General features: G+C 37.6%; 1 protein-coding gene across 1 annotated transcript in view; it reads right to left on the bottom strand.

Moving 5' to 3' along the window:
• KCNH8 (potassium voltage-gated channel subfamily H member 8) overlaps positions 1 to 22,033 on the bottom strand; it is a 267,106-nt gene that overhangs the window by 25,001 nt on the left and 220,072 nt on the right. The window contains exons 11-12 of the mRNA XM_036431582.2: positions 20,005 to 20,219; positions 1,082 to 1,120 (exon numbers count right to left, since the gene is read on the bottom strand). Of these exons, the coding sequence (XP_036287475.1) occupies positions 1,082 to 1,120; positions 20,005 to 20,219 (254 nt within the window). The remainder of the gene's footprint in view (positions 1 to 1,081; positions 1,121 to 20,004; positions 20,220 to 22,033) is intronic.

Here is a 22,033-nt window from a genome sequence, read left to right as displayed (position 1 = left end):
GGTTTGGCAATGAGGCTAAATTCTGGATGATAGCATGTAAATGAACAGGTTATAAAGAAGTTTTAGGAAGATGTCTAGAAAGAGGGGAGCTTCTATCCTGCTCTTTCACATTCTTTTACTTTCTAGACTGAAAAATATTGATGAAATGAATGGCTCACCAGTGGTCATTTTAGAAAATGAGGACATCTTAAAGAATGAAGTCATACATTGAGGATGATGAAACAAAGAAAAAAATGTGATGTGTTCTGTGATTGGATGTATTTGTGTGCCTCTGTGTGTCTGTGTGTGTATGCAAGTGTGTGAAATTTGGGTACTGTTTCAAGGACAGGACAGAACAAGAAAACTGTTTACAGGGTTGTTGTCAAAGGATTATTATTCAAATTTTTTTCAATTACAGTTTACATTCAATATGATTTTGTATTAATTTCAGGTGTACAGTATAGTGGCTAGACAATCATATACTCTATGAAGCAATCCCCCTAATATTTCCAGAACCCACCTGGCACCATGCATAGTTATTACAGTATTATTAACTATATTCCCTATGCTGTACTCTGCATCCCCATGACTGTTTTGTAACTGCCAATGTGTACTTCTCTGTCTCTTTACCTTTTTCACTCTCCCCTTGGTTAGCCATCATCAGTTTGTTCTTTATATTTATGAGTCTATTTCTATTAGATAATAGATCTGGCAAATCACTATTTCTTGGGAAAGTTTTCTTTGAAATTAGAGGATTCTTAAAAGTTAGGAATGTCTTAAGAGACCATGTGAGACCACTTCCAAAATACCTCTGAACCATAATTTTTACATTATGGGTAATCACACTGTGCCCTCCATGGGATGTTCATAAGAAAACATTTGGCTACTAATTTCAAACACAATCAAAGTGTCTCTAAGATCACTAACTCAGGACTTTGCTACTTTTGTCAGGTTTTGGTAACAACCTACTCTTCAACAATAACAAACAAAACTGAAGAAAGTCTATCACCACATCTCATGTTGAGAAGTGTATTAGGGAACAGGTTTAGTGGGAATCCTACAGATCTTATATACATATTTTTCTCTTAGAGAAAAGCCATACCTGTGAGACTGTAGATTTGTTTGATAATCTTGTTATCACCTGAAACAACAAAGTAGAAGTTGTAACAATCATTTAAACTTGCATCTTCATCAAGATTTTCAACATTTTTCATTTAATGGCACACATAAACTAATTACTAAAATTCTTCAGCACACCAAGAAATATATATTTTTTGCTGATCTGACAAAAAAGTAGGTATAATTTTTATTCATTCACACTATTGGCTCTCATTGTGTTGGCTGTTGTCTTTTTTTTTTTTTTTAATTGGACAATCTAAGGGAAAAGGAGGTCAGTGCTGCTGACTAAATAGTCAGGTATTGCATGTTTTAAAAATTATTGTGGCACATTGGGTGAAAATTGTTGATTTAAACCTTAGCAGGTGGTTTAGGGACTGGGTGAAATGTAGGAGGAGAGGAAAGAGATGGGGGTTCAGAGAGTGTTGGGGTTGATTGATCCACCTGTGTAGGCCAGAGAACAGAAAATGCATCTTGAAAGATGCTGAAAACACCTCCTACAATCCACACTCAAGGAGCTCTATTGGCCAGTGTGTGTTACTAAAAAAAAAAAAAAAAAAAAAGAAAGAAAAAAGAAAAAAAGGAGATGGGGAGCAGAAAGTGGAATGTCTGGTATAGGACACCGCACCTAGGGAACAATTATCAGAATCGTGGCTTATTGCCTACATTTTCCATCTTGATACTTCATTCACTCTCCTTTGTTTTCCATCTCTCTTATTCCACTTTGCTACCCTTTTGCTAAATTCTTTCATCTTCCACGATTTTTTCCTCTGGCTCTGTGAAAATAGAAACCCATGGAAACTTATTCAGTCTCATTTCTTTTTGTTTAACCATCTCTCCTTCTTACTTGAATACAGGTGGGAGTCATGTATTCTTTCTGTCCCACTTGTTTTACTCATTATGATGTTCCTTGTAAACTAGGATTAGGTTTACTGGGGATCCAAATCCCTTATTTAATTGAATTTAAGATCCCATTGAACCCACTGCATTCCTATATACTAACAATGAGATTTCAGAAAAAGAAATGAAAGAAAAAAAAATTCCTTTTTGCAATTGTAACAAAAAGTATAAAGTATATAGGAATAAACTTAAAAAGGACGTGAAAGACCTATATACTGAAAACTACAAAGCACTATTAAAAGGGATTGGCTAAAACTGGTTTGGCTCAGTGGATAGAGCATCAGCTTGGGGACTGAAGGGTCCCCGGTTCGATTCCGGTCAAGGGCATGTACCTTGGTTGCGGGCGCATCCCCAGTGGGGGGTGTGCAAGAGGCAGCTGATCGATGACTCTCTCTCATTGATGTTTCTAACTCTCTATCTTTCTCCCTTCCTCTCTCAACAAAATCAATAAAAAATATATTTAAAAAAAGGGGTTGAAACAGACACAATGAAATGGAAGATCATGGAGCATAGAAATGTACAGTCAGAACCTGTATAATCTTATTAACCAATGCCACCCCAATTAATTTATTAAAATGAAAGAAAAAAAAGATCACATTGATTGTAAAAGATAAAAAAAAATTCTGCCAATCACAGTGACATGCCATCAGTTGTAAGACAGATCTTGATTTCAAAGATACTAAAATGTGAAAACAAATGTGTAATGTAGAATCACTTAAGCTTGGATCTCAGGACATATAAAATCAAGCTATGTGATACTATCTGTGGAGAAGCACATTAAAGAACATGCACTATCCATGAGGTATAAAAAAGCTCTGGAAATTATGACATAATCTGAAAACATGCTTCAGGTTTCATCCACATAGTTTCGTGCTTAAAAAGACTTTTTCATTTTAAAGTGGTATTACATACTATAAATTAACAATTTTATTCATATAAAAAAACAAAAATCATTGCAGTTGAAAATGATCCACCTAGTAAGTGAGACTTATTTGGTATTTCTGTCACCCTTTCACTGTTGCTTTTATTTTCCTAGACAATTAGGAAAATAGATCTGTTGCTGTTTATACAAATGTTGGAACCATTATTGTTATGAAAATATAGTATGTTTCATCAATGTTGAATGTTATCAAAACAGTCAACCCATTTTATATCTGTTTAGGTGCCCAGATAGTCATTGATCAGAAATATTATAGACATAAGGTTTGTAATAATGCACCAAATGGTGACATTTACAACAGCTGAATAATTAAAGAAGTGAAAATAAAACAAAGTTCTGGTGCTGTTGCTACTGTGGTAGACACGAAAGGCTTTGGGTTACAGCTCAGATGGGCAAAAGGGCATCCCAGTGGATGCAGGACCCTGAACAGCTACAGGTCAGAGATGCCCCCTGAGGTGTAAGGCACTGGCCTTAGCACCCTCTGATTTGGTGTGATTCCAGCTCCTTGGTTTGCGTTCTGCTTGGTATGAGTTCTGTCATGTTGTTGAATCCCGTCTCCCCCCCTCCCCCCCTCGCCCCTGTATCAGTGCTTCTCAAACCTATGTGTGTAATACAGATCACATGGGCTCTCATTAAAGTGCAGGCTCTGATTGGGGAGGTCTAGGATAGGGCCTGAAACTCTCCCCAGGTAAGACTGATGCTGCTGACCCTTGGGGCACACTTTGAGTAACAAGTTCTCTAATGGTTAGTGGTTGGGTCTGCTTTGTGGCAGTCTTCAAACCAATGTCCCTGTCATCATCATCCTATTATCTATCAATTCATTAAGTTTTATTTATTTATTTTTACCTTGAATACATAATTTATATTAACAAACCTTTTTAAATTGTGAAGTTAGATGTGAGTGGGAATCATGATTGTTGCTACAGTCACTATGTGCATAGGATACATAAAGTTTTCATTATGGGATAAGCACCTTGACAAATGCTTCCCGGCCATTATGTCCATTAATTTTCAGTGCAATTATATGAGGTAAGTGTGCATTGTTTGGTGAACACTATTGTGGTAGGTTCTCTAAATAAATTATTTCATTTACATATAGTATTAACCATTTGCATTTAAGAAGAATACCACAATATATTCACTCTGTTGACTTAACACTTCATGCTGATTCAGAGTCTGCCAAGTGCAGAGAATATGAGTTTAATTTTTAAAGCCAGAAGTGACCATAAGGAATGTCTGCTACAATCCTTTGCACACCTGGCAGATAACAGAATGTTTTGAGATGCATTTCTAAAAAAATCAGATTCCAGTGCACCAACTCCAGCAAGTCTCTTCCAATTGTTGGTGGGTGGGGTCCAGGTCTCCAGGTGAGATTTATAACCTCTGAGTTAGTCCAACTCCTTAATTAGAGATATGGAAACTGCAGCCCAGGAAGATGAGATAACTTGCCTAATTCATGCATCATGTTAGTGGCAGAACCTGTAAATAGAAGCCATGTGTCCTGACTCTCAGTGAATCTTAGACAGAATCATAGTTTTCTCAGGAACCTTCTCCAGCTGTTAATGCTGTTACTTAGGCTGAAAGATTAAATGGTTGATGTACTGAGGATTTTATTTAAGCACAGGGTTTGATGATTGCCACAAAGCAGACTCAACCACTAAGTTACTCAACCACCTTCTTAACCTTCTCTGAGTCCCAGATCTTTCAGGAAATCTGATGAATTCTAGGTATTCTCTCCCCAGGCAGGGGGTGAGTGGGCAGTTCTGGATATAACCTTTGGATGGAATTGTAGTTTCTTCTTCCAGCAACTAGAATAAGACTCAAATTTTTAAAAAGTTTTTAGGAAGGAAGTCTTGCCCAATTTTGAGTCCCACCCACATGAAGGGAGGAAGTCTATTTCCATTTTTTGCTTGCCTCACAGGTCAGAATTATAGTCCCTGTGTGAGTCTGCAAATGTCCTCTCAACTGTGGAATCTCATAAGATACTAAAGGGCTCTAGTAGGCATGTTATCTATAGATGATTGCTCAGTTGGGAAATGAGATGGGAATTACAAGGCTCTTCTTTCTGGCTGATTCATGGTATCCTCTGCTTTGTTAATAATGCCACATTGATTCAGTCACAAAATAGATCGAAGGAATATATGTCCTCATTGAGAAAAAGGCGTATTTTATCTTGTTCACTGGACAGCAACATAAGCAGTATTGGTGGCTGTTTGGGATAAAGATAATATGAATGAAGGATATTCACACATAACCCCATAACTCACATAGTTAAAATGCCCACTCTTATGAAAATCATACGTAATTGGCATCTAATACAAGCAAGTAGAAAATGAATAGATCTCATTTTTGTTTCTGATCTACTTCTTTATCTTGTAGACCCACGTGAAAGTGCCAATATGTAATGAACAACACCAAGGGCGGGTGGCAGATGGGAGGAATAACTAGAAACCTTTGGGAAAAGTTTAGGCTTTGAATAGGGGACATTCATTTTTCCACTGAACAAGTCTGAGGGCTCACCACCATCTAATCTAAAGAGGAGATTTTTGATGCTGGTCAGAAACCCTATGTGGGTAATATAGTTTCTGTTGTCTGCTCTGTTGGTTATATAACTTAGAAACCGAAATGAGACTTCAATGAAAAAAAACTGCTGAATTTGACATTGCCCAATTTCACACTGAGCCTTGAGGTCACGACAAACTATTAAGACTTAGAGGAGAATTTTCTTCCCCCAGGTAAATACTATCACTCTGATGTAGAAAGCACCAGCCAAGTAGTTGAGTCCTGAATTTAACATTTACTCTCTTTTAGAGCTGCAGAATCAGCTACTGAGCTATAGTGTAGGAATCACCAAAAACATTCTTCTTCCATGTGTATTATAATAAAAGGCCTGTGTGCTGGGGGTGGGGACCCACTTAGGAGGTTGTATAGCATAGTGGTGAGGAGTCGGGATTTTCCTGGTCCTATCACTTGTTAGCTTTGTAAACTTAGGAGGCCTATTATTCAGGATAGGATAGATAATACCGAGGTAACAAGTAATGTGCTAAATTTCCTTGGCTTAAAACAAATTTTATTTCTCACTCATGTTTGATGTGTGTCAAGCAGTTCTCCTCTAAGTAGTGATTCAGGGACACAGGCTTCTATTTTGTGGTCCTGACATTCTGGCCTCAGGTTTGTCCTGGCATCCTTCTGTTGACAGCATGAGAGGGAGGGGATGGGGAAGGTAAATTGGGCATGTGACTGACTACCTTAGCTGTTCTACTAGCTGGAACCAGTGTCCTGGTTACCATCAATCAAAATTCTGTGAGTTTCCTTTCTTTCTCTTAATAATGATGATAAGATCTAGAGTTATTTTGAGCATTAAATTAGATATACGTGTGCAAATTGAACAAATCTTGGAAACTCAGTTGGCCACATTTGGCATTGTGGCACATTAAGAGTAATGCAATATAGCAATCAAAAGCATTACAGATATTTTTCTTTTTGTCTGTCTCTCAAGAACCCTAAAAGCAACATATTTAATAACCCATAGTAAGACTTTTCAAAAACTACCCATCCTTTTTCATTTTATTATCAGTAATAAAGGCCCTTGTCTCTCAATTGTCTCATTGAAACTGTCCCCATCCCTTCTGTTCACACCTATCTTCCTGCTTCCATCTGACCATAAAGCAGGACATTTCTACCAGAGGTAACCACTAGGTGGTGCCATGACTTTTGGGACTCTTGTTTCTCCAGGGAGAGAAGGCACTTGGAGCCTGCTGGGCAGTGTGTCCCATCACTTCAAGTTAATTATCCATCCAGAATTCTCACATAGAATTTATAGTGAAAAAAGTCCTCACATTATTACTATTATTTTTTGAGAAATGTAAAAGTTTATTTAACAAACATTCCAATATTGTTCTGTTGCCCACAAGTTGCCATCTCCACACATTCATCTATCACAAGATTCCTAAAGGGATCAAATCCCCTCAATATTCCTTGGACATGGCTGCCACCACTTAATTTCAACGATAACTTCTAGTTTATATATATATATATATATATATATATATATATATATATATATATATATATATATATATATATATATATTAACTTGGGAGGGTGAGCTTTGCTCATAGTGTCCAAGCGAGCCCAAAGATACTTCTTCATGGAATTCATCGTTTCTCTGGAGCTCGCGCGGTAGGCTCGGTGCTTTGCGTCTAGTCCTCACATTATTACATTTGTTAATTCCAGTGTCAGGAATAAAGGGTAATTCATCTTCGTAAGTGATAATTATGTTATTATTGCTATCGTGATTACAGAGAAAAGTCTTCTTTTAATTGAGTCAGTGGGGAACAGGGCATTCTTAGCTAGGTCATGAATATCTAAACTTTCATAAAATTGGTTTGTACAACTTGAAACTAAAAGATATGGAAGACTTTCACCAAAGAGGCCATAAACTTCTGAAACACCAGTTTTCCTCAAACTTCTCTCCTAGCAGAAGGGCCACAGAAACACAATTTTCTTTGCACTAAAGTAGGTGGAAAGTTATCATTTGACATTCTATTCTTTTCTCTCTCAACTTCTTTATCTACTCCTCTTAAATAAGACATTTTAAAATTTTCCATGGGTATGAATACAGCCAATAAGACATTGACAATATATACAAATGCACTCAAGTACAATTATAACTTTCTATTCTGAATTCAAAGGCACGAACATCCAGATTTTGGAATGAAAAGAAAACTCCGAAGAGTCCATTACTACTTTAACACTTGAAAAATGCAGGATGACTTAGAGGGATGAGAGAGTTACTTGCTAATATGTGGTTCATGTCAATCTAGAAAGAAACGCACCCTATCACATGAAGCAATCTAACCAGAAGTCTCTTGGCAGTGACACACAGTTTACAGATTTCAGGCCTAAGGAGCCATGTACCAAACCAATGATTTGGGAGGTCAGCAGGTAATCATGCTAAAAGAATTTGCACAGTTTAAACTCATTATATTGAGCTGGGATCCCATGCCCCGCAATGACCTGCTTCTGATGAGGGGACAATAGCTCCCGGTTAGCCTATAGAAACAGCTACTCTGTAATGGTAAGGAAACACAATAGCTGGTTTCATACAATCTTCAGAATACAAGCTGAGTATTTTGGTTCCAAAGCAGGCCGGTGAAGAAAGATGCCTAATTTGGTGTGAGTGGCTTGTGCATCACAACTCTTGATGCCACTTTTAAAGATAACGTGAAATGCCTAATTTGCAGTCTAGGAAGTCCATTGTGGATTATACAAACTGTAACAAAAAAGCTGGACAGCCCTCCATGTCAAAGGCAGTGTTTGAACCGGAATAATGTAATGAGCGAGCTACTTCTCTCATCTGAGCTTCCGTTATGCTCACCCTGTCACAGAATTAAGAGGCCCGAAACGGGACCACAATAGTGGAGTCACAGGCAGCTTCTGTGCCACCAAATGAATGTATTTTTTTTAAATGGAAAAACCTTTGAAACTTGAACATGAAGAATATTACTCATCATAATATTCATTCTTTTACCAAATATTCAACGATTTCTAGGTGAGGAAGACTGTCTCACAGTGAGTAGATGTGAGACCAAGCTTCTTATGTTAGCTTTGTTGTATTAGAAGGTGAGGCGTGGGACACTGTAAGGAAGATCCTATTGCCTAATTATATATCAACTAAAAACAAGTCTTTGTCAAATTTCACAATGGGATTACAAGCCATTGAAATTTAGGAAGAAATGTGTCTGATTTGGCATATTTGCTGCCTCAGTGGTGCTCTAAGAAGTTCCCAGAACAAATATTGTCACAGATAAGAGATGTATGATATATCTCATTTCTCTCTCCCTCTCTCTCTCTCTCTCTCTCTCTCTCTCTCTCTCTCTCTCTCTCTCTCTCTACTTATTTATACAGTGTGTGTATTTTATATTTGTTTTTTTAAATTTCAATTTTTGAGTTGGAGCTTTTATCATAGAATACACTTTTCTGTATCCTTTAAAAATTTAGGGGAGAGGTTTGTGGGGAGAGATAAAGCAATGAGCCCTTTCCTGAAATTACATCATGTGGCTAAGCTTTTACAATTTTCACGTGGCAGCCTAGTCACAAAGTGGCTGTTCCCAAGTTTGGGGGAAAATCACAGGGGTCATCTGATTGGATCACTGGTTGAGTGTTGACCTATGAACCGGGAGGTCACAGTTAGATTCCCAGTCAGGGCACAGGCCTGAGTTGTGAGCTTGATCCCCAGTGGGAAGCATGCAGGAGGCAGCCAACCAATGATTCTCTTTTGTCATTGATGTTTCTCTCTTTTTCTCTCTTCCTGTCCTTTCTTCCCTAAAATCAATAAAATATTTTAAGGAAAAAGAAAATCATAGTGATAATCCAATGAGGGACTTCTCTTCATGAACTTTAAATAGTGAAAAAGGCATATCTAGTTAGAGTGCAGTCATTCTGAATTTATAGAACTGTCTAACTCATTTATAGATTCATATAAAGACATTGTTCTTTTAGTTATATACATGAAATGTATACACATGATTCTATTCAATACAACCTTTCCTTTCCAATTTATTTCTAAAATCACAAATATGCATAAGTGACTCTATTAGAGGGATGATGCTTTCATAACTTTTTACATGTGTTTGTGCTAACCAATTCTGGCCCTTCATGTTTCCAATTTACTGGGTTGAACTTTGCTTGATAAGTCTGTTTCTTTGGGGACTGCAGGAAACTGGTGATGTTGGATGCTTTGAAGGAATATATCTGGCCTTAGTGAACTGCGTAGACACAACACTTTTTTTTTATAACAAATATCCTTCCAAAATAAGGCATGTGGAGTCCCACAGAAGTCATTCCCCCTCCCTCCCCCCATAAATTGCCATTAGATCTTCAGGAGATCTACTGGACAGATTTGAGTTCCAGAGGAATCTCTGGCTTAAAGGATAATGGAGCCACCCAGTAAAGGAAGCCTGTTTCCCTGAATCACCCATATCTGTCCACCAGCTGAACATGGTGATATGAATGAAACAGAACTCATAAGTCTTTTATTCTACCTATTGTATTAAGTCACTGAGACTTGGGGTTGTCTGATCCAACTGATAAAATTCTTTAGCGATCACCTAGGATAGATATGAGAACCTGGAGGCCCATTGAAGGAAAGCAACTTGTCCCAAGCCATTTAACGTGTGTGCGTGGTGAGTCCGATACCTAGCATTCATTGCTCTTTTTGGCAGAATCCCGTTGTTGTTTTTCCATGTTGGATGCTAACATTTGGTACTTTCAAGATGGAAGGGTGACTAATAGCCTCAAGGAAATATATAAACTGTATAATCTGGAATATAAATATGCTTCCTTAGCACTTGTCAGACTTGAGACTGTTTATGAATGCTGGCACGAGGCAGTGACACAGATCGGTCACCATATGCTCTGTTTTTAAAGACCTTAATCTTCAGGGTAGAAAAATGTAAGTGGGATTACCACATCACTAAAAGCTTAGCATCTTGCAGATGTTTATCTCAGAATCTTCCTCAATCATTCTCCTCCATGACATGGAAACCAAATCCTGTAAATCCCAACTCACTGGCCAGAGATGCGGCTCCCTGGGTCCCTCCACCCGTACAGAGTCATCATCCTCACCGCACTCGGGCCTGCCAATTTACAGTTTGGAGGTAGTACTTCAGTTATCCCCGAAACTTGGCATCTTCTTGGCTTCAGATTTCTGACTGCCTGGCTATTTCCTTCTGTCAAAGCCGCAGCTCTTTTGGTGTCCTAGAACGCAGGGTTTAAATGCTGAACCAAAAGATGCTTCGAATCTGATGAGAGTGGAGGCCTCCAGATCTGCCTGTTGAGCACAGTCTGTGCTTGCAGTGTAAGCAGACTGTCGCCGCCATATGTCACCCTCCTTGCTGTCTACACCCTTTTGGGGAATTTCACAGGAAAAGCACTATTAAAGATGTTTATCCTGGGATGTTGTAATTAAAATTTTTTTAAAATTTAATTTTCACCAACTTTGCTCCTTTACAAAAGCTTTTAATCATGCTACCTACTGAATCTATACTGTAACAGTTGAGTCTGTATTGGGGATTAGAGGGCTAACTGAAGGAATGTTCCACACGCTCAAGGATGACCTGTGAAACATTATCAGACCGGCAGAGCCCAAACAGTGCAATGTTTTCTGCAGTAAAATGTTCAGGATTATTCCAAGTCCCAGGAAATCAAATTTTTGAACAAAAAAAAAATAACAGTATAAAAAGGATATTGAAACTTTTCTGAAATATATTCTCAGATGAAGTATTTTGAACAAAACTCTAAAAATATCGATTCTTCCACTTATATTCTTTACCCCTTTTCATAACTATATGTCTGTGTATGAGTGTGCTGTGTGTACATACAGGAAGTGCTGGGAATTTATTTGTTGGCAAATGTTATATATTCATATTCTAAAGAGATTTTTATTTCAATAAGTAAGAAGATCTTCACTTTCTTACAACGACGAAACTGAGTCTGGAAAGAAATACTATTTTGTACACTTGAAATCATGATGCAGTGGAGATTTCACAAATTTATTCTTAAACATGGAGCAAGGGAAGGATGAAGAGCAATGATGTGTATAGCAGACTAAAAAGCACATACTTGAATGGGAAGAAATTCTTCCTGAGTTAGTCCATGACCACAGGGTTATTTAATAAAAGGATGGATTTCTGAGCAAATAAAAACACTACTACTGGACAGAGGATAAGCTGAATGGCCAAACTACAATAGCTCTGTTGTCTGAATTGTTGTCTTGTTTAATGAAATATCTTTCCTGAAATGGTAGTGAGGCATCATGGGTTTTTGATGAGACATGACAAGTAATAGTGTTAAGGTTAATAAGATTAAAGTCAGTGTGATTCTGAGGATTCAGTCTAGCTTCTGCTGTGAATCCAAATGCCTGAGGAACCAGCCTGTATTAGCAGAGTCATGTTTTCATTTGTGGCACAGTGCTTTAGTGGACAAATATGCTGGTTGGGATTCAGAATACCAGAGTTTGACTCAGTTTATTTATTTTTTCCATCCTTATCTGAGGACAGGCTTGTTCTTCTTTTTTAATTTATGAGAGAGAAGGGGAGGGGGAGAGGTGGAGAGAGAGAGAGAGAGAGAGAGAGAGAGAGAGAGAGAGAGAGAGACAGACAGACAGACATGTGAGAGGTGCCTCCTGTATATGCCCAATTGGGGATTGAACCTGCAACCTAGGTATGTGTCCTAACTGGGAATTGAACCCCACAGCCTTTTGGTGTACAGGACAGTGCTCCAACCAACTGAGCCACCTAGCCAGAGCAAGTTTGACTCAATTTTATTCTGTTTGATTCTTTTACCAATTCTGAAATCTAAGGCAGTGGACTGCTAAGACACTCAGTACACCCCAATTCTTTCATTTGTAAATAAAAGACATAATCCAATCTCTCAGGATAATGTAAGAATTAAAATTTAAATGAGGTAATATAAGTAAATTGCCTTGTTCATAATTATACTTAATAAACATTAGCCAGTAGATATGCTACTATTTGGTTGACAAGAGAAATGAAAACTCGATGAGATACATGTTGATGTTTTTGATTGAATCTTATTTGAAACATATGCTTGGTGTGGCTGATGGAAGATGTTATCCAAAAGTGAAAGTCTGTTTTGACTGTGCGCAGGGAATAGGCTGCCTCTTTTAGGCATATAATTCCCTTAAGTTATGCAACTAACCAATGGTTGGATTTTTTAGTTCTGTGAGTGAATAAATTTTTCTTCTCCCCTTAAGACACTTTGTAATCAAAAGAAAAGTTGAGTTTTATTGGATGGTACATATGGTTCCTTCTAGTTGTAAAGTTCTATTATTCTGTGAATAGAAAAATATATATGGGTAAATGAATTAAATTCCAATAATGGTTCATCAGGCATATACTATCTGCCACCAATTTCACTAGCAAAAGCATTACAAACATGAATAAACTATAATTACAGTATTGTGTTCAAGGAACTTATATGTATACTAGAGGTGTAGTGCATAGCATTTGTGCACTGGGGTGGTGAGGGGATCCCTGCAGGATGGAAGCAACCAGGGAAATAGGGAAAGACTTTTTGTCTTGTTCATTGGGTGGCAGGGAGCCTTTTATCCTTTGACTTTCCCAACTCAGCTAACCCCTCTCTCCCCACAAGGAGTTTAAAAATCTAACTGCTCATTGTTAACTTGTAAACACAAGCTGAAATGCTCTGATGTCTCCAAAATGTGGCTGACCTCTTTGCAATGCATACATCATGTTATTTGATGGACAAAAGGTTACACAGAGGAGAACCCAGAGATGAAATGTGAACTCATTCATGATACTCAATGCTTTTTGTGTTCTCTCTCCCTCCCTCCCCTCTTGTTTGTTTGTGATTTGGTTTCTAAGAAAGTGTTGCTGAGATACTTGGAATTCTTACAGGAAATCTTTGCCTCTAATTTCTGAATTGGATTTCTATTGCCTGCAGTTAGTGTCCTCATTCTGAATTGCTCCAAAACTTACCAGTATTCTCAGGCTGGCTTTTTTTTTTTTTGCCTTCAACCCAATTCAATGGCTGACAGTATTGATTCACTGCTTTCTGGGGTTATTAGTGTTGTAATAGTCCATCTATTTCTACCAAAAAATGAGTGTTAGCTTAGGTTTGAAAGTAGATTTTTCCCCCTCATCTAAATACATCCTACTATATCAAACAGTCAGAATTACACTATCTATATTGTAAAGCTTTCTCCCTATTTTTCAGCTTAAATTTGTCCTGTGGCTTTTGAAAACCTCTTGTCCTGAACTTAGGGGAAGTAAAAAGTGGCTGTTATTCAATTTAGCTGTTCTTTCAATTTGTTCTTTCAAATTCTACTATTGACACTCTTTTGGCTTTGTTACGTCTAAGAAATATAATTCTAAATTCCCTTAGCTTTTCATTTTAGAATGCATTTACTGGCATTCTAGGCTGCTGCCCTGCCCTGAGGACTTTATTCATTTTCTCAAAATTTCATATAGGTACCAAGGCCAAGTAAACTTTTTGACATTTATTTATTCAAGCATCAAATATGTATTAAAGATTAATTCTGCACTAGGAGTTGACTTAGGCATGGAGGGTATAAAATGAAGCATGACAAAGCCTTTATACAATAGACATTTTGGTAGGAGAAACTGACCACAAACAAGAAAATATACATATAAAATAACTTCAGATTTCGCTAAATGCTATGGAAAGGATAAGTAAAGTGATGTGACAGAGAATAACTTGGGAGAGGTAAGAATAGGGGAGTAGCATTGTTGGAAGAAAGAATAGCAATTCAAAGGCCCTAAGGCAGGAGAGGCAGATAGGAGCCTGGCATGCGTAAGGAAGGGAAAGTAGGTGAGTTTTCTGGAGCGTGGTGCTGGGCACTGGATGGCATCAGAGGAGTTTGAAAGGCAGGCAGGGTGGGATGCATAGGATCTTGAAAGTTATGGTAAGATGTATGGATTTTAACAATCCATGGGGGGATCCATTGGAATATTTTAAGTAACAGAATGACATGATTCAATTTATGTTTTTGGAAAGAGGGATCCTTAGCCTTGAGGAAAGTGGGTGACAAGGGAATAAGAATAGAGGCCAAGAGAACTGTTATATCACTTTTCACTTGTCATGGTTAGGGAGACTATGCATGATACCTACCCCCCTATATTTGGAGATGGGAGTTCAAAGACCTTCACTTAGAGTTCACTGACCCTCAGGAAATTGAAAAAATATTCCTCCACATACTAAAGAGGTGGGGAGACTGAGGAAGGGGACTTTATTTTCTTATGCTGATCAGATTACATGACAGTAATGGAAAATTGATGGGAAAAAAACAAGGAAGTCAACACAGTTAAAATATGATGGCTCTCATCACTGAGAAACCCCTCAGTAAGGTAAAATTGGAAAACTTATCTTTTTTTCTCAACAATGATTGCCATTCATTGCTCCACAAACACCACTCCACCATTAAGTCAGCATCTATCATGTGCAAAGCACATAGGATGTTTATGTGCAGCCATATTAATATCTGATCACCAGTGTTATTAATTTTTACATCACATATTGTACATACACTTGAATCATTTTATTTGCTTATCACAAATTCAAAATTCTGTGTTAATGAAAACAAAATTTTACAATGAACATTTTGCTAAAATCATTTTAAAGTGTTTACCATGAGAAGCAGTGAAGCATATTTCTCATAAACTGCATAGAGAGATGCAAAATTATTCTGTCATTATTGGCCATTCAGGAGATATAAATCAGGGCAAATGTAGAAAATACACTGGGTGCACAATATGCATAATTAGCATGAGGCCAAAGCAGTGTTAGCTGGACTTTTCACAAACTCAGAAAATATTTTATGCATTTTAATGATTTTTCCTGTGAGAATTGGATGAGCTGTCATTCTAACGTTATGTAATTTATCACAGTTCTAGTTGTCATATCTCACTGTTTCACGCATGTTTTAGTTTTGACTATTTCTTAAAATGCTTTTTGATATTTATTTCAAAATGGGTGGACTATCAATCTTCTTTTTACCCCAAATATTCTGGTAATTAGCTATGTCATCTGGTAGTTTATATTGCTACTTGTGGTAAAAGGTGACATCTAGAAGGCAAAATTATAAAGCCTAAAGAGCCTGGCTGGCCTGGCTCAGTGGTTTAATGTCAACCTATGAATGAGGCAGTCACTGTTTGATTCCTGGTCAGGGCACATGTCCGGATTGTGGGCTCAATCCCCAGTGTGGGGTGTGCAGGAGGCAGCCAATCAATGATTCTTTCTCATCATTGAAGTGTCTATCCCTCTCTCTCTTCCTCTCTGAAAAAAAAAATTAAAAAAAAAATATATATTTTAAAAAGAAACATACAGGACAATCAAAGACATAGTTAAGCAAATATGTATCAGAAATTATGGAGAATTTGGGGATGGAGAGAGTACATAGATGAGAGGAGAAGAGATAGGCAAGAACAATAATAAGAAACTAAACAGTGTGACAGAGTGACCCCATGCTTTTTAAGAACAGGGATATATACATGTAAAATATACATTTTTATTATTATTTCCATTTATGTTATGCAAATGTTACTACTAGAATCCATTGACCAACCTTCAACAAAAGCTTCCACTCACCCAAACCCTGTGTGACTGGATATTTTTGTTTGGTTGTGCATGGACATTAAGGAGTAGAGCTGGGCTCCACAGTGGTCTGACACCGGGTCAGAGTTGTAGACAGAGAGGATATCACCTCGCCTAATAGTTATGTTATGCTTAGGAAGAGCACAGACTTCCCCCCACAAATTATGGGGAAGGATGGTCCAAGTTTACCTAGTCCCAGGATTTTGAATATATAGGGTGTCCCAGAATAACAAATGCATACTTTAACAGCTGATAATTCAATTTCCACTCCTTTTCAGATTTAACTGATTTTAAATTATGGGTGAAGCCAGACTAAACTTTGAACAAATAAAATTTATCCTAGAGTGCCACTGGACTTTTTTTATGGGGATACATAAAAAATGAAGTTTATAGTACAAAACTGGCAGTCAATGAACTGAGGGCACACAAATAACCAATGAAATGATTCTTGATGTTTGCGATTCCATTGCTTTGCATTATCAGCTGTGCCTGGACCAAAACGTTCATCAGTTTGAAAACAGGCATTGACCAAAAAATTATTCATTTCTAATAGTGACAGAAAACTTCCCCCACCTGGTGAAAGAATTAAACTTACAAGTCCAGGAAGCGCACAGAACTCCAAACAAAAGGAATCCAAAGAGGACCACACCAAGACAAATCATAATTAAAATTCCAAGAGCAAAAGACAAAGAGAGAATATTAAAAGCAGCAAGAGCAAAGCAGGTAGTTACCTATAAAAGAGCACCTATACGATTGTCAGTTGATTTCTCAACAGAAACCATGCAGGCCAGACGGGAATGGCAAGAAATATTCAAACTGATGAATAGTAAGAACCTACAGCCAAAGGTAATCTACCCAGCAAAGCTATCACTCAGAATCGAGGGCCAGATAAAGAGCTTCACCAATAAAAAAAAAAAGCTAAAGGAGTTCATCACCACCAAACCAGAATTATATGAATTGCTGAAGGGGGTTCTTTCCGAAGAGAAAGTAAATAAAGATAAAAATTATGAACAACAAATATGTAACTATCAACAAGTGAATCTAAAAACCAAGGAAATTAAAAAAAAATCTGATGAACAATATTAACTGTTGAATATAATAGAATCAGAGGTATGGAAGGGGAGTGAACTGACGATTCTTGGGGAAAAGGGGAGAGGGAGATGTGGGAAGAGACTGAACATAAACTGTGCACCTATGGATGAGGACAATGGGGGGTGGGGAAAGGGCAGAGGGTGGGGTGGGAACCTGGTGGAGGAGAGCAATGGAGGGGGGGGAATATTTGTAATAATATGAACAATAAAACCACTGCTTTAAAAAATTATCCATTTCTGTAGATTCCTTTAAATTTTGAAAATGAACTGTATGTTTATAGACACTGATTTTGTAAATATTCGAAGTGTGTATAATATATCTTTTTGGGACACTGCCATGTACATGGAAGTTTCAAGTGATAAAAGATTAGGAAATGCAAAACAATAAAGAGACAAGTTTCAGTTCCATTAAATATGTAGCTCGTAGGAGCCTTCTGAAAAGAAGCTATACTTTTGGTTCCACCCATATTGAAGTAACGTACATTGAACTAACCCTTCAGGGAAAAATAATTATAAAGCTGGATGAAGTACATAAAATAACTGTTGGAAAGCACTGGAGAGCAGTGCTAACTCTAACCCTAACTCTAACCCTAACCCTAACCCTAAGCATCTAGGTAAGAGCTGTGATCCCTGAGAAAGAGAAGCACTAATATGAACATTATATCTATCCAGGCATTGAAATAGTGAATTCCCTCAGAAAAATGCCTTGATAGATATGGTGCTCATATCTAAGGGAATTCATTATTTCATTGTGAAGTGGAACAGAGTAGAATAGAAAGGAGCAATCGTAGTGGTAGAGGAGACAGAGGATGAAGTTCAGGTATACCAAAGTATCTGGGATTTAAGGAGTAAAATTCCAAAGAGGAAGCAGCTACATCAATGTGGTCCATGAAGCATTAGCCAGCTCCTGAGTTAAGTGTGCACAGGGTAGTGCTCTGAGAAACGGAGAAGCAACTGGGAGGCAGAACAGAGATTTCAGCAGTCATGTGGTTCCAGGCTCTTGGCGGATATCCTGGAAAAACCATGATTTGGGAGTAAGGGCTACACCCAGGGAATAGGAGCAAAACTGAAGAGCCTAACAAAGCAGAAGAGAAACCATGAACAGAATGAAAGTGATATGCTGGTACCCTATCCTCCCGTCAAAAGAAAACCTACCCTATTTGGCAGAAAACAATATATACATTCTTTCATAAGCCACATCTACAGTTAAACAAAGTTATGGCATCTGCCAATAAAAAGGGATCAAATGACAAAACAACAGTAACAAAATCCAAAGAAAGTAACAAATAATGAAAATAATCCCATAAGCAATTCAGATATTAAAGTTTTAAAATCAAATGTGATTAATATCTCAGCAAATAGGAAAAAAAGGATAAAAAATTTGATCAAAAGTAAGGATCCTTCAAAAGTAATCACATAAAATGAAAGCAGGTGCTGATATCCAATGTTACATTTGTCTGAGCTGAGGAGTATTGGTTATTCTCTCATTTCTTCTTTGCCATTTGGTTGCTTCTATCCCCTAGCTCACCTCCACTCTTCAAAAATAGTTTTCACATTAGGCTGTCATGGAGAGCACAAAAGGAACCTGTAACTTTAAAACTGGGTCTATTGAATGAGAAGAGATGAAAAGTATCTTCAAGAAGGAGAGATGACAGAACTAGTAGAAAGTGTACAGATTTTAAAATGACAGAATACACTGTCTCTGCCACCTACACATTTCTGTGTTCTCATACCAGCTATTAACCATTCTGCATCAGTTTTCTGTTCCATAAAAATGGATTTACTGTTACCTTAAAAAGTAATTTTAAGCTCTAAATGAAATGCTCTAGGCAGGTAGAGGGCTTAGCATAAATAGGTCCCCAAAAAATATGATGCCTCCTTTGCTGTTTGCTATCATCAGTGGAGAGAAGCACACATTCAAAACATGCAATCTTGAACTTCAGTGTATTGACTGTCACTGGACATCCTTAACCCAGATGAACTAATACACAGTCAGGATTTTTTCTCTACTTTTCAAAGTGGAAGATATTAATGACTAACAAAATGTCTGCACAATAGAGGTTAGTCAAAAACAATAGCTTCTTAAGCCTTTAGGAAAGCAATCGAGTATTGCAAATATCTGGGACAAAGCTCAAGACATCAGATCAAAGCCTTTGATGTTACATGCTATGCATGCTCCAGCTTGCTTTTCAACAATCATTGCTATGAAATCATTTTTCTCTCTCACACACGTCTAATGAAGTCATGTTCATGATCAGATTAATCACAGGATGTCGTAGAGTACACATTTAGACAGGAAAACTGTATAAACTGAAACATTCTCAAATATATAATTTTAGGAAAAGTTCATTGTGTCTTGAGTGTGACAATCTTTGGCTTGAATCCTTTTATGCATATTTAGTCATTTTAAGATAGACTTTCGGTAGCGGTTAACAAAATAACGACTTTTAGGCAAAATTAATTTCTAGCAAGTGTAGTGTTGAACAATTACAAAGTCAGCAAACTCTGAACCATCTATTTCAGATAAATTTCCAAATACTCTATCCAAAACTTCAGAAATCACACATTTCTAGCTCAATAGTATATAATTAAAATCGATTCCAGTTATAAGCACATGAAAATAAGAAACTGAGTTAAAGAGAAGTCATTGTGCTTTCTAGAATGCCAGGTTGAACTTGTAGCTCATTATTTAATTGCTCAACCAGTGGCTAACTAGTCATACCTTATACATTTAGAGACTATCCTGACGTGCCTTTACTGTTGTAAATGACCCAGGCCCCATGTTACTAGGTCTCAGCATTAATTAGAAGTGAGACTTACATCACTCTCATGACCTTCTCGAAGGTTGTATGTGAGGTCATGCTGAATGTCTTCCACGAATTTGTGAGCATATTCTGGGTAAAGGTCTAGCACTTCAAAGAGTCCTTTGAGGATGATACACTGGAGATCACAGTAGGTTAAAGCCTTCACATCTGCATTGGTCTTGATCACTTGGTCCTTAATTGATAGATTTGCTCCAATTAAATCCCCTTTTCCTTGAAACAGTGAAAAAAGAGACATATCACTTCAAAGAAAACAAGTTTCAGACTAGTAACTTCATTTCTTTGAGATTACACAAAAAGGAGAAGTGGAACCTTTATCTGGTGGGGGATTTCTCAATCTCAGTAGTGTTGGGATTTGGTGGTCTGATCATCTTTTGTTTGGGGGGGGTATTCTGCACATAGCAGAATGTTTATCAACACCTCACATTCCCCATCCCTAGTGGTGACAACCCAAGATATCTTCAGACACTGACAAATGTTTCCTGGTGGGAAAAACTGGTTCTAGTTGAGATTTCTGTTGTGGAGGATAAAGGCCAGGAGACCAAGAGTTAGGAATTGTAGGACATAGATGGCTTAAGACAGGCTCCTCGCAGGATTCAGTAAGTGACTTTAGACTAGGGGTGTCGAACTCAATCAGAGAAGGGGCCAAAATCTAAAATCCAGCCTAAATCGCGGGCCGAATGGTTTACTGAACAGTCATAAACTGTCATTGTGATGGAAACGCAGTGGAGGGCAGTGATGACAGCGCGGTGCGGGCCACATTGCAAGGCCTGGCGGGACGGATTTGGCCCACGGGCTTTGTGTTTGACACATGTGCTTTAGACAAACCATTTGACATTTTTGTCTCAGTTGCTTTACCCATTCAAAGGAAATAATAATAGCTGAGATTTTTCTGAGTGTAGAAAGTCTCTGTGATTCTGAGGTAGACTATCAAGAGGTGTATTAGTAATTTTGATTCCAGCACTTTGGAAAATAATATAAGCATTACCATCAGCTTTCTAGCATATTCAGTTTACTTTATCTATAAATATGTCTACCAGACAAGTGATGTTGGAGGAGGAGCCCTCCATCTTGCTTCTCAGAGTTGGGAGGCAAGATAACCATTGGACATTATAGACAATGAAACTTACTGCATAGAAATCTAAAACACAATTCTTAGTTCTAATGCTCCATGGCAGTGTGTAAACTCAATTTTTGTCATGAAAAACAGAAGCTCCTCATTTGTGCCACTCAGAGAGGGAGGATCTAATGCAATTTCCCCAAGTTATCTGTGCTCTCTCTGCCCCTCACTCCCCAACCTTTGCTATTTTGTCTACAGTACCCCAGCCTATCAAAATTTACCTGCCTAGAACTAGCTTGCTTCCTTGAATTTGTTGATTAGATACTAGTATACTGAGCAATTTATTTGAACCTTTAAAATCTTTGGCTTGAATTGACTCAGTTTAATTTAGCAGGAAGGTGAGCATGGCTGTAAGTGCTAACAAAAAACTGATTACCACTTCAGATTTCTTTTAGATAATCATTCATTCACTCGGCATCCATATGAGAAATAGGAAAAAAAAAAATCCATTCAGTTCTCAGACAAACTTAGGTAAAAAGCTGAGGTGATATGACCCAAGTTCACAGAGGACAGTGGCATTAACTTAGGAGTTTCTGCATCTTTGCTTTGTCCTCACATAGCATCATGCCTAGACTTTAACTTTCACTTTTTTGTGGTCACTTTGATTCTCCATTTCAAATGGAAACAATAACCAACAACTGACCAACCAAAACCCACCAAGCAAATAACACCTTCAGAATGTCATAGCACAAACTGTCCCCCTCTGCCTCCCATTCAATTAATTTTTAACTTTAAAATTGTTTTTTTTTTTTTGTGTGTGTGTGTGTGTTCAGAAGTTCTGGAAGCCATGTCCCTGGAAGGTAGTAGGCTTGCTTCAACAAAAGTCTGTTTTACAGAATTTGACAGTAAAAGGAAGCAATGCAAAATTAACCACGAATACCTAAGATAATAAAAAATATGTATAGCA

Source organism: Pipistrellus kuhlii, unplaced genomic scaffold (assembly GCF_014108245.1).
Source record: "Pipistrellus kuhlii isolate mPipKuh1 unplaced genomic scaffold, mPipKuh1.p scaffold_m20_p_11, whole genome shotgun sequence".
NCBI lineage: Eukaryota > Metazoa > Chordata > Mammalia > Chiroptera > Vespertilionidae > Pipistrellus > Pipistrellus kuhlii.
Note: the sequence above shows the minus strand (reverse complement) of the source record. Positions and strands in the feature narration are given on the sequence as shown.